The 12,325-nt window shown below is 32.6% G+C and overlaps 1 protein-coding gene and 1 long non-coding RNA gene across 2 annotated transcripts; both read right to left on the bottom strand.

Moving 5' to 3' along the window:
• Window positions 1-875: 875 nt before the first annotated feature.
• Window positions 876-2,566, bottom strand: LOC133816344 (uncharacterized). The gene is made up of 2 exons (XR_009885173.1): window positions 2,087-2,566; window positions 876-916 (listed from the first exon to the last, which is right to left on the bottom strand). It is a non-coding gene; the product is annotated as an uncharacterized LOC133816344 (long non-coding RNA).
• A 323-nt stretch (window positions 2,567-2,889) lies between these two features.
• LOC133814811 (uncharacterized) lies at window positions 2,890-4,671 on the bottom strand. Its single transcript, XM_062247724.1, has 2 exons — window positions 4,573-4,671; window positions 2,890-3,159 (listed from the first exon to the last, which is right to left on the bottom strand). Exons 1-2 carry the CDS (start codon window positions 4,669-4,671, stop codon window positions 2,890-2,892), a joined length of 369 nt encoding a protein of 122 aa, XP_062103708.1.
• Window positions 4,672-12,325: the final 7,654 nt, after the last annotated feature.

Genomic DNA, 12,325 nt, shown 5'->3' with positions numbered 1-12,325 from the left:
TTTTCATTTCTCTATTTTCAACCACTATATTCATTCATAATTTCCTGTGTAATTACAACATAGTTCAGACAAAATCAATAGGCAGACAAAATCAACAGAACTCAGTATGTTCCAAATCTAAAAATTACAAGATCAAAATATACACTTGGAATAACTATGTAAGTGCTAACTAAAAACTACAATTAGTATATTTTTTAATTCTGATTTCAAAAGTTACTCTAGCTATGCTTCATGTGCTCAATAAGTTTGGCTGCCCATTCATTTCGAGTTTCATTAATTTCACCAAGTGTATATCTATTCTTCTCACAACACTACAAAACACAAAATAAAAAACTATCACTACTACAAAAAAAGCATTTTAGGGCTCGCATTGCAAGCCTCAAAAAAGTTTTTAGGGTGCTCCCCCTGCAAGCCTTCTATTTAAGAACCTTAAAAAGTGAAGTTTTTTAGGGCACGCGTTGCGAGTCCTAAAAGAATCTTTATGATGTTAAAAACACCTTATTAGGACTCGCAATGGGTACCTTCATAAATTATATCTCAATTTTTTTTTTAAAATATGTTTATTTTTAATTGAATTGTAATTTATATGATATATATTATATTTTTGAAAGTTTTAAATAAATTTAAATTTTAATAAATATCAATAATAAAATCATATATTAGAAATAAGACCAAGATCCATCCAATAATACAACATACAAACATAGAAGCTTTGTAGCATCCAATGTTCCTATTAGAATAGTACAAACCTGAAACAATTTTAAATAAATTGGAATACGCAATTGCAAAGATTAGCTACATGTACACATATAAACTTTTACTCAGATATTCCCCTCAAAGTTCAGCTTAAGGGATCACGTACCATCTGAATAAGCTTTATGTGTCCACTCCAGTTGCAAACCTGTGAAAGATGTGCCTAATTCCATTAAAAGAAACATAGCAGATAGTTAAGCAAATCGCAGATAGTTAACTGAAGAATTCAAAGAAAGCTACGTGAGCAAAATACCTTGGACTAAGAGACTCACCAAATAATAGGACAATAAGAGATGGTAAGAAGGCACGCAAAATGGTGCCAGCCAATTCGCACATTTTAGACAATAAATAAGAAAATAGTGTTCATTCAAATATAGTTTTTCATAAATTATGAAGGGTAATTAAAGGAAAACTAACATCAATGATGAGATGTTGCAATAATATATAAAACCACTGAAACATATTTCACAAGAACGAGAAACAGAGCAATTCATTACTCAAAATGAAAAAATACATATTTTTAGATATATATATATATAATAATAATTATATATGTGTGTGTTGTGTTTATGATCCCATTCGAAACAGAGCAACTCATTAATCAACATACAAACAAAAATCTAAAAAATGCAAGAGGATAATTCATGACCCTTTTCCCGTCTCAACTACGGCCCAGTCATATATGTTGTTTCTCACTCTATAATAGTACTGCACTAGTTTTATCATTCTAAAAAATGTCTTGAAAAAATAAAAACCACAAGTCACATGACATATTTGGCTTTATTAAATTTTCAAGCAAAATAGAACATGTATACCATATATAAACCTCAGTCCTTACCTTGGTATCATTCCCTATACATAGACTCAACTAGCAAGTTTAATCAAAACATAATAATAAAAATGTAACACTCAAAACCCTTTTCATGTATCATTTATATAATTTCATCATGGAAAATTTCAACAGCCAATGCCAATGAGAAACCCCAATTAAACAAAGTCTACTCATCACAACTCAATTAACAATTCTCGTATCTGAGATACAGGAAAAAAATAGAATCACATGATCAATAGTAGAGTTTAGATATCCTTTTTTTTTTGTTATAACTTGTGTCAAACATAGCAACCAAATAGATTAATAACACAACAGAGACAACTGAACCAGCCAACAAGAACTAGAACAGACAAACTACACCAGGACCTAAACCTGGGAATTACATTAAAAACAAAGTAAACTAACATAATATAAAGGCTAACAGAATAGAGAAATAAACAACAATACAAAGACTTAAGACCCTAGCACACCAGATGTAAATGGATAATGGCATAGACTGACCTTGCTCAAACTCCTTGTGGTCTTGGAATATGCATGTAGGGATATGTTCATTGTTCAGCTCTCCATGGCACCTGTTCTTCCTGCCCATTTAGCCAGATTATGGGCTACTAGTTACAGCTCTTCGAAATGTACTGAACTTCCACCATAGTATACGCCATAAGTTCATAACAATACATTTCATAGTAATTTTTTTAGAAATTTAACATAAAAAAGTAGGCTTCCAATGACAATTAATCTCCATGACCATCAATCTACAACATTGACTTAATGTAGGGAAAAAATGGTTCAAGAATCATAATATATGCAAGCTGATACAGTACCTTAACCCAAGGATTACTTGTGTGTCCTAAGCTTATAAAACTGCTACTGCTGATCAAAATCAAATGAACATACAACAATCAATATATATATTCTATGATCCCTCTTTTATGATGTAACAATTAATTATGGTAAAGTGCTTTCACATTCTTCACATCATATCCCAATACATGTAACAATGTAAAACATTTTTAAGTTGATGAGCAAGTTAAAAAAGAAAAAGAGCATTAATGAATTGTTAATATCTGCATATACCTTCTGAACATAAAAGCATTATTTTCTGAAACAATTTTTTTATTATAAGATCAAAACTGATAGATTGAAAATGAGAAAATACAAAAGCAATATTAGAGACAAATAATCCTCTAGCTTTGGTGTTATTATTATAAACGTCTTGATTATTAATCACAGTTGACTTATATATAGTTTAATAGAAAGCAAAAGGAAAACAACTCAATACCTCAGAACCTTCTTTTATGCATTCATCAAACTGCTTTGTTTTCAAGTAACATGACATCAAGTTTAGCGAGCATGCCAACTGTAGTGATTGACCTTTCGATGATGGAATGCCTTTTAGGTTCTTTTTGCCTAAGATTTGAAAGATGAAAAGTACTAATCATACTCAAAAACCAAAAGTTCACACTGAAAGTAGAGAAAGTTCTCTTCAAGTAGGCCAAAGTAACAGTAAATATACTCACAAGACAGTACTTCTGCAAGGCATCATTGTACTTTCCCTGGCTATGAAGCTCATTTCCCTGCCAAATTATATGCAAAACAAGTGTGAATGAAAACAATGAAGATAGACTAGGGGAATCTACAAACACTTTATGAAATATATGTTCCACTATATAATCGAATGGCTGATCATTGATGTTCTAATCAGTCCTAAATCAATAAAAAATGATAAATTAAATTGAATTGCGGGTAAGAGTTTTCTAAAGACAATATTTGATTTTTTTCCCCTCTAGAAGTAGAAACATTGCAGATCAAGTGATATAGTTAAGATTTTCTAAGATTAAAAGCAGTTATTTCTCTACTAGCAAGAACATTGCAGATCAAGTGATATAATTAAGATTTCTAAAATTAACAGCAGTTGTTTAAAAACATTGTAGACAAAATGATCTACTTAAGATTTTTTTTTCAAGATTTTAGAGCTTAAAAAGAAGAAAAAAAGTATTTTTCTCTTTTTTTAGCACACCTTTTTCGCCATCTTTTTCTTAATATAATGTCTCTCAAGCAAAGGTATAAATAAAGATAATATTTTAAGGATCCTTTAATGAAACATGTGGCCCTTTCATCAGTATGTAGTTTCTTTGAGTTTGTCAAACTTTTAAGAAACATATAAATCAGTCTTAATGTGGAAAAACAGAGATTGATAATCAAATCGTCAGTTTACGCATTCTTCATTTCATTCTAACTCTCTAATCCACTCTTCATTCCATGTTCAGAAAATCAGAAATAGTAGAGGAGTATCATTATAAGAAACGAAAAATAAAAAACTGCCCATCCTCTAAGTCACACTAATAAAAAAAATTAAGCTATAAATGAAACTACTATATAGGATCTGGGTCACAACTTTCCTATCAGTAAGAGGGTTAAAGCTTATGGAAGGTAGTTGTTTCAGTTGAGGCATCTAGCCAACTTGCATAGGCCTCATCTCTACAGAAAGCAATGAAAAAATTTCCCTATAAATTACTGAAGGTTTTCCTTTCATCTCTAAAGGGAATCACAAGCGAGTTTGGCAAATAGGTTCCTAATCTAAAGGTCTCAGGTATACATATCCTATAACTATAATAATGGGGTATTCTTTCCCTTTTAAGTACTTTCTGCTCCCTGTTTATCAAAACGAAAGTTAAGAATGCTAACATCCTGTGGTGCTAGTAACTATTAATAAAGTTTGTGTACCAAACAAATAAAATAGTTCATTTAGTTTTGGCAGCACTACAAATGACAAAATCCACGCTACCCTCTAAGTCAATAAAACAAAAGTTAATGAATTTAACGTTCAATATGTATTGAGAACAAAACTTAAGCTTAGGGATACTATCCTTCATCGTGTAGGTGGACAACTTAATGCAATGCTTACTCAACCAAAAAAAATTAAGAATCTCAATGTTAACATTAAAAATTTCTCAAAATGCAAAAGCAAAAGATAAGAAGAAACAAACTTGTTTCTTCAGCATCTGAGCTCCATTCAATTTATAAGTGATCTGGGCATCAAGACGTGTACGCATAGCTGCTATCTCTTTAGGCGTTGAGTTAGACATCTCCTCTGGATGGGTATGCTTCAATTGTTCTGCTGCATTCTTCAGGTCTTCAGGCCTCAAGTTCTTCATGCCTTCAGAGGCCATCTTCAATAACTCTAGATTAGACATCATCTGCAGCGCCAGTTAGGCATAATTACCATCACAACCATGCCCAGTTAGGAAATCATAGGTGAATTCTAATAAAACCAAAACCCCAATTATCAATGAAAGTGATCTTATAAGAATGTTTTAACCCCACGTTACAATCAAACCAATAGTAGCTCTTCTACAATGCAAGACAGCTTCTATAGTTTTATAAACAAATCAAGGTAAGATTTAAAAAAACAAAACTCTACAAAAGATCCAATTCCACATTCTGAATATTCAATCCCAGAAATCAGAAGAAAGAAAGTTGAGAAGAATTTTTGGGAGTTTGAACTTTGAGAGGAAAAAAAATAAAGAAAATGGAAATATGAGAGAGGTCGGAGGTCTATACCTGGGGAATCTGTCGTGCACCTGAGGTGTTGTCACCTGAGAAGGAGGAAACCAGTCGCCAAAGAAGAGAGGTTGACTCCAGTCACACGAGCTGTTGTGGATGTCGAACAATAGCGGGGTTGCTGTCCTGGGGTCGAATGGCGGCTAGGCTACTATCTTGGGGTGTTGTCCGGGTTGTCGAACGGAGGTGGGGGTGCCGTCACGGAGGAGGTGCTGCGCGCGGGGTTGTCGAACGGAGGTGGAGGGGGTCACGATTAACCTAGAAATAAGTCATTCTTTAAACAAAATTAAGGAAAAGAAAAAAATTATCTGTTAAAAAAAAGGGTTTATACGTTTTTGGACCCTGTATTTTTTTTCATTACCTGCTTTGGACCCTGTGTTTTGAAAAATTACTTTTTGGACCCTATGTTTTATAAAATAGTTAAAATAGAACCCTAAACTTGATTTTGGTCAATGTTTTCTCAACTAAAATTACAAATAATTTACCAAACTAACAATTCAGAACAAAAATAAAATCATTCTGCTTAAAATCTGTGTTGTTATATTCAATTTTTTCTTCATCAAAATTGAGTTTAGGATTCTATTTTAACCATTTTACAAAACATAGGGTCCAAAAAGTAATTTATCAAAACACAGGGTCCAAACAGGTAATGAGACAAAACACAGGGTCCAAAAAGGTATAAACCCTTAAAAAATAGTTTTTATTAGTTTTAAAAGAAAAAAAATAAAATTAATACTATAAATTTTTAATAAGTATGGTTGTGTTTAATTGGTAAAAAAATTTATATTGTTTGGTAAAAAAGTTTTTATTTAATTAATTAAAAACTTAACAATTAAACATAAAATGTGTATGGTAACTTTATTTTTATTTGTTATTTTTTAAAATTTTAATTAAAATTTATTAAATTTTGAAAATAGAATTTTTTCACTTTCCAAATTTTTTTAAACCGTTTTCGACTTTTTCTTTCTTTTTTTCTTGTATTCTTCAAATCAACACTTCAATTGTTAAATCAAAAATAAAAATAAAAGTTATCAAACGCGTTTATTATTTTTTGTTTTTAAAAACAATAAACACGTTTGATAACTTTTATATTTATTTTTTGTTTAAGAATATGAAATGAGGTGTTGATTTGAAGAAGAGAAAAAAAAATGAAACAAAAAGTCGAAACGGTTTAAAAAACAAATTAAAAGTGAAAAAATTATATTTTCAAAATTTAATGAATTTTAATTAAAAATTTTAAAAATAATAAAGAAAAATAAAGTTAACAAGCATTGTTTTATGTTTAATTGTCAAATTTTTAATTAACCAAATAAAAAACTATTTTTTTAAGTTTTACCAAACAATACCATCATTAATGATTTTTTAATAAAAGAAATATTTTTTTATTAAATATATAATAAGTAATTCAATTAGAAATTAATATTACAAAAAAGTATTAAAAATTTAAACAATTATTTGAATAACTCATTTAAAAACAAAACTCATTCTTTAACTTGTAGCTATTGTGTGTTGCAAATTATTAATTAATACTTTTTTATTAATATATTTACATAAAATATATTAAATTATATTAAAAAATACAAATTAAATTAGTACTTGATTAGAAAAGTTGTATTGCATTAGACAACAGTTTAAGTAGAAATGTTGTCTCATGTTAAAAATAGGCATGTCACAACACTCTCATTAGAACTGTCGTTTCATGTGAGTTTTAATTTGCACGGCACAACAGTTTGTGAGTGATTGTTGTGTCATGTATATTTTTAACATGACACGACAATTCTACTACAAACGTCATCCCATGCATGTTGTGTAAGTACAATTTTTTAGTAGTGATTGGGTAATGGGAATAAGAATTTGATGATAAATTAGGAGTTAGTAAGATCAGGGGGAAATTCTGGAGGTTTTGACTATTTTGTCCCCGGGGGTGTTTTCGGGACCCCAAGCGATAGGATTTGTTTGAGGCTACTTAAGCTTGAAGTAACCTTTAAAGGAATAAAAAGAACGTTCTGAACGTTCTCTCTCCCTCAAAGTTCCATTTTCGTTCCCTGATCGCATTTTCAAAGGTAACTTGAGTTCTAGGACTCGGATTCAAGTGAGGATCGAGGCATAGCGATCCTAGGGAAGATTAGAAGCTTATTAGCTGAAGGATTTAGTTGGAAACTACTCAATCGGAGGTAATTCAAGTTTTAAGTTTTTAAAGTTTTTAAGCTTGAATTGGACTTTTTGTTTTGATGAGTTTTTGATTGAATTGAAGCTTGGGTTTTATGGGTTTTGGATCATGGGGATGTTTGGGAACTTTGATTTTTGAGTTTGGAGATGTTTGGATAGGTTTTTGGGAGGTTTTAAAAGTGGAAAACGAAGTTTTTAGGCTGGTGCGAGGTTGGGCCGCGGCCTTGTTCTAGGGCGCCGCGGCCCAAGCTTGATGAAGGTGGTGATAGGCTCTGCCAGGGGGCAGACCGCGGCATGGTCCATGGAGGGTCGCGGCCCTTAAGGGAAAAATTGCCATAAATGAGTTTTTGTGATGGGAACTTAACTCTAAGGGCCTGGGATCGATCCTACAACCTAGTTAAGTGGGATTCGATGTCCCGGAGGCTTGGGTTGGGTTTGGAAGTATTTATTTACTCATTTTGATGAGGTTTTATATCATGATTGTGACTAAGTTATCACTAGGGGCTTGGAATCAGGATCGTGCTTGTGGCTCATTTATTGGTAACCTGTGCTTGGACCAAAGGTAAGAAAACTGCACCCCATATGTGACATGCATGGTTATTCTTGATGCATGTTGGATGTTTAAATGTGAATATTGATAGCATATTGAATGCTTAGCAATCATGCTCATTTGCATATGGTTATTATTGAGGCATGTTGGATGATTAAGTGTGATGCATATGATGCACGAGAAACATGTGATTAGAGCATGCCATGAATATTGACTATGAGATTGATCAAAGCTTGAGTCTCTGTGTTTGTGCATGATCATAATTATGCTAGCAACTGTTAAGTAAGCATGTTGAATGCCCTACGTTTGAATATTCAACATATGACATATGCTTAGTAGCATCGCTTACTTGTGCATGGCACTGACTAATTAGTCAGAATTGGCAAAGGTGTCAGTATCAACTATGATGTTGTGACTCATTAGTCAAGTTCGGTAGTGGTACTGGGCACTGGTCACACAGTGCTGACTCAGAAGTCAGGAACGGATTTAGCGTATTCAAGGCAAGCCAACAAATATTAGATCTAATCGACATCTGCATTAAATGACTCAGAAGAGCGTTAATGTTGGACCGACCTCAAGTTCGATGAAAACTAGAAGCACTTGTGTGACTTACCCAGTAGTCACTCATCTGTTTAAGCTAGTGACTTACCCAGCAGTCACTCACCTGTTTAAGCTAGTGACTTACCCAGCAGTCACTCACCTGTTTAAGCTAGTGACTTACCCAGCAGTCACTCATCTGTTAAGCTAGTGACTACCCATCAGTCACTCATCTTATTAGAGTCATTGCAAGAAAGCCCAGGTAATGGTTTCGTTACACGGCTATGGGCACCGAGCCCCATAGTGACTTGCTTGTCAGTCACTCAATATGGTTAACAGAACCTCAAAGTGATATTCACTCATCTTTTCAGGGCTATAAGCTCTGTATGATCATTCTGATCATCATTTGCATGGCTTTGGGTACTGAGCCCCGTAGTGACTTGCTTGTCGGTCACTCAGTATGGCTTACCAAAACCTCAAGTGTTAAATCACTCATCTGATTAGGATTGACTTGATAGTCATCCAATCAGGAGGGCAGGATTTCTTATCCTTGATTCCCCAGCTTTATATGAGATTATTTGCATGCTTGAATTGAGCTATATTTGCTAGGCATGCCAAATGTGATATGATTTTTCTTGAGCATATTGAGTTTTCTTGCTGGACTTCGGCTCATGGGTACTATGTGGTGCAGGTAAAGGCAAAAGAAAGCTGGACCATCCTTGAGTTGGAGAGCTTAGGTGACAATGTGTACATATGCAGCTGCTCGACCGCCACGGCCGAGGTTTGAAGGAAAAGAACTAGGGTTAAACCCTGTTTTGCCTCTTAGATCGGCTGGTTGTAAATATTTTCTTGTAATGGACTTTTAAATTATATTTTTGGGATCCCAATGTATACAGTAAACGTTCTAGTGAAACATTATATCTTAACCAAAAATTTTAATCCCTAAACCGCTAATCATACTTAGTTACACGATTTTGGCCAAACGACTCAATTAGCGAGTTTAGTACTGTTTACAAGGCACACCGTTACGGTCCCTGGAGTTTAGGGCATTACATTTATTCTTCGGGATAAATACGGAATTATGTGATGATTGAAGTTGCACAATTTATTAATGCATTAGTGTAATTTTCGAAATTGTGTAGAAATAAAAGAAGTTGATTTTAATCAACTATTGTATTTAAGTGTGAAACGATAAATATGGATAGTTAAAATTGGTTTTGATTATTATATTTATTTAATTAATAATAAGATGATAATGGAAAATTCAAATTTTGAAATTTAAGTTGTTATCTTTTCCTTAAAAAATGATATCTTATATGAATTTCTAATTATTAATTAATTAAAATAAAAATTCATGAAAAATCAAACCCCATTTTTCAGGGAAGTGCTACACGCATAGAGCTTCTTGGATGGCCCTATGTGTGTACCACTACTGATGATGATCAGTTATTGGTTTTTTATTTTATTTAATTAATTAATAAAACATTTTGAAAAGGGTTTTAAAATGGAATGTAAGACTTTGGCTTCAATTATCATTTATTTTATTATTGTTGTTGTTGTTGTTATGATAATAATGTTTATATATTCTATATGATATAAAATAGGAACAGTACTTTTTGACAGAAGAGAAAAACTGATTATTATTTTTCACAAAAGATAAACATTTTTCTCTAGCCTATAATCAAGAGTCTCATGTGTTGAGAAAACTTTTGATTCACAAAATTGATTCTTGTTCTCTATGTGACCACCCACATCTTGAGGTGTAGGGAACGTCTTGGAAGATCTAGGTGTGAGTACTCTAGCGAGGATAGGAAGATCAAAATATATGTAGGAAAAGATTTAAGGATTCTCGATACGCTACAATAGGTAAATCATTTCGTATTAATTTTACATATACATATTATATTGATTACCATATTGCATATTAAAGGATCCTCATATAAAGTTATTTATATGAAAAAAAATTGTTGTATACAATACTACCATTACCGCAATTTCTGTTGCACACTAGGAACTATTCCTAACAATTGGTACCAGAGCCATCTTTAATCCCTATGTATGTTAATTACTTTGTCGGTATCATATGCATTTTTTATATAATGTGTAATATATGAATGGATGGATGTTTATGTATGAATTGTTTATGTTCTTAAGGAATGATTTTCGTGGTGTTTTTTGGGTTAGGGAAAGTCCTTAAATTTTCTAGATATACAAAAATTGTAAGCCATTTTGGGTCATAGGAATTTTGTAATTTATTTTTTATATTCTGGATAAAATTCTGTTATGGCCTGAACCCCGAGCATGAACCCTGAGGCCCGAGCCGCTGCCCCGTACCACGCCGAGTTGTTGTCCCTGCAGTCACAGCGTGTGCGCTGGCACCCCGCGTCGTGCGCGCCTGCACTCGTGCACCCACGCCGTGCCACTTCCCCCCTACGCCGTGCCTCCCGCACGCCTCATGCCGAGCACGTGCCCCTGTGCCCAGCCATGCATGACACCCTCCATGTGTGCCCCTGCCAACCGTCATCCACCATTGACACACCCATTAGGGTTGGTGTCATGCAAACCCTAATGGATGTGTAATTGTCTATTTGGGCCATTTTGTGCCCAATATAATTAAAAGTGTTTTAATTATAATTTTTGAATTAATTGTGGTGAGTCTAAATTGCAATTAGGCCTAAATAACTTGTTGGGTATTAAAACCCAAAGTTTGATTATTTTAAAGTTGTTTAAAATAATTAAAAATTTATTTAATTCATAATGGATAATTAAATGGTAATAGCCCAAAGACTAAAAGAGAATGTCCAAGATCAAAGAAGTTGGTCTTCATTAGGCCTTAGTTAGTTTAATTATTTTTGTGTATTTTTTGTAAGTATTGTAATTTTCTAGAAATACCCAAAACACCCAACCCGCATTTATTTATTTGCTTCAAATGATTAAATGTTTAATATTTTATGATGCATTATAACATGTCACACATATTACCCACACAGTATATATTTAGCATGCATATTTTTTAGAAACGTGCTTAGGATTGATTATATGTTTTTATTTGATAACTCATATAATTAATTTAGTCTTAATTAGTTAAGATGGTAAAAAGAATTTAAAGTTGTTTATTTTCTTATTTAATAAAATTGTTTTATTAAATTAAATGATATTCTATTTAAAAAAGCAAAATAAAATTAATCTAGGGCACGATTTTTTTTTATTTTGCACAATTGGATTAGTATTTATTAGAATATCATTTAGTAAAATTAATTTAATTATTTTTACAACCAAATTGAAAAATATTGATTTTGAGACAAACACATTTTTTTTTAAAATAGTGAGTGGAAGAGGGAATTATGACAATAAGTCACATGGTCTCCATTATTGGTTGAACATCAAGAGGCATAGGAAGGGCCTTGTGTCACCTCCGTTTGCGGTCTCCCTAAGGAAAGGCTTTCGAATATGTTTATTTTATCTCAAGGTTGACTTCTCAGAAGAGAATAAGATCAGTGATGTATTTCAAGTTTGACTGGCCCTAAGGCACGCTCTTGAGTTTAGTCATTAATCAAAAAATAATGGGTTACACTCCGAAGATGTATCTAGGCTTTCGAGCACGACTAGTGCATCTTAACCAAGCTAACGCTAATTCATAAGTCAAAAGAAAAAAATGAGTTTTTAAGTTTTCACTTATGGAGTTGAGATCTTGTCTCAAGATTAATTTGTGATTAGTCTGACCTACCTCAAGGCTGGTCCGTTAATTTTCAAATTAATCTATCGTGGACTAGTAACTTATTGTGTTGTTATTTTATGTGTTGCATTCATGCATCATTTTTACTATTACAAATATAAACTGATATTTATTATATGCATTAATTCATTATATTTTATTTATTTAATTTTTAGCAATAAGTCCAATCCAAACCCTGTAACTACTT

This window comes from Humulus lupulus, chromosome 2 (assembly GCF_963169125.1).
Source record: "Humulus lupulus chromosome 2, drHumLupu1.1, whole genome shotgun sequence".
In the NCBI taxonomy this organism is placed as follows: Eukaryota; Viridiplantae; Streptophyta; class Magnoliopsida; order Rosales; family Cannabaceae; genus Humulus; species Humulus lupulus.
This window is presented reverse-complemented; position numbering and strand designations above follow the sequence as displayed.

Excerpts from the sequence above, each read along its gene's own strand:
- LOC133814811 (XM_062247724.1), bottom strand. The coding sequence starts at position 4,671 with ATGTCTAACTCAACGCCTAAAGAGATAGCAGCTATGCGTACACGTCTT. Across the intron at positions 3,160-4,572 it reads CTCAGATGCTGAAGAAACAA|GGAAATGAGCTTCATAGCCA; the intron begins GTTTGTTTCTTC and ends ATAATTTGGCAG.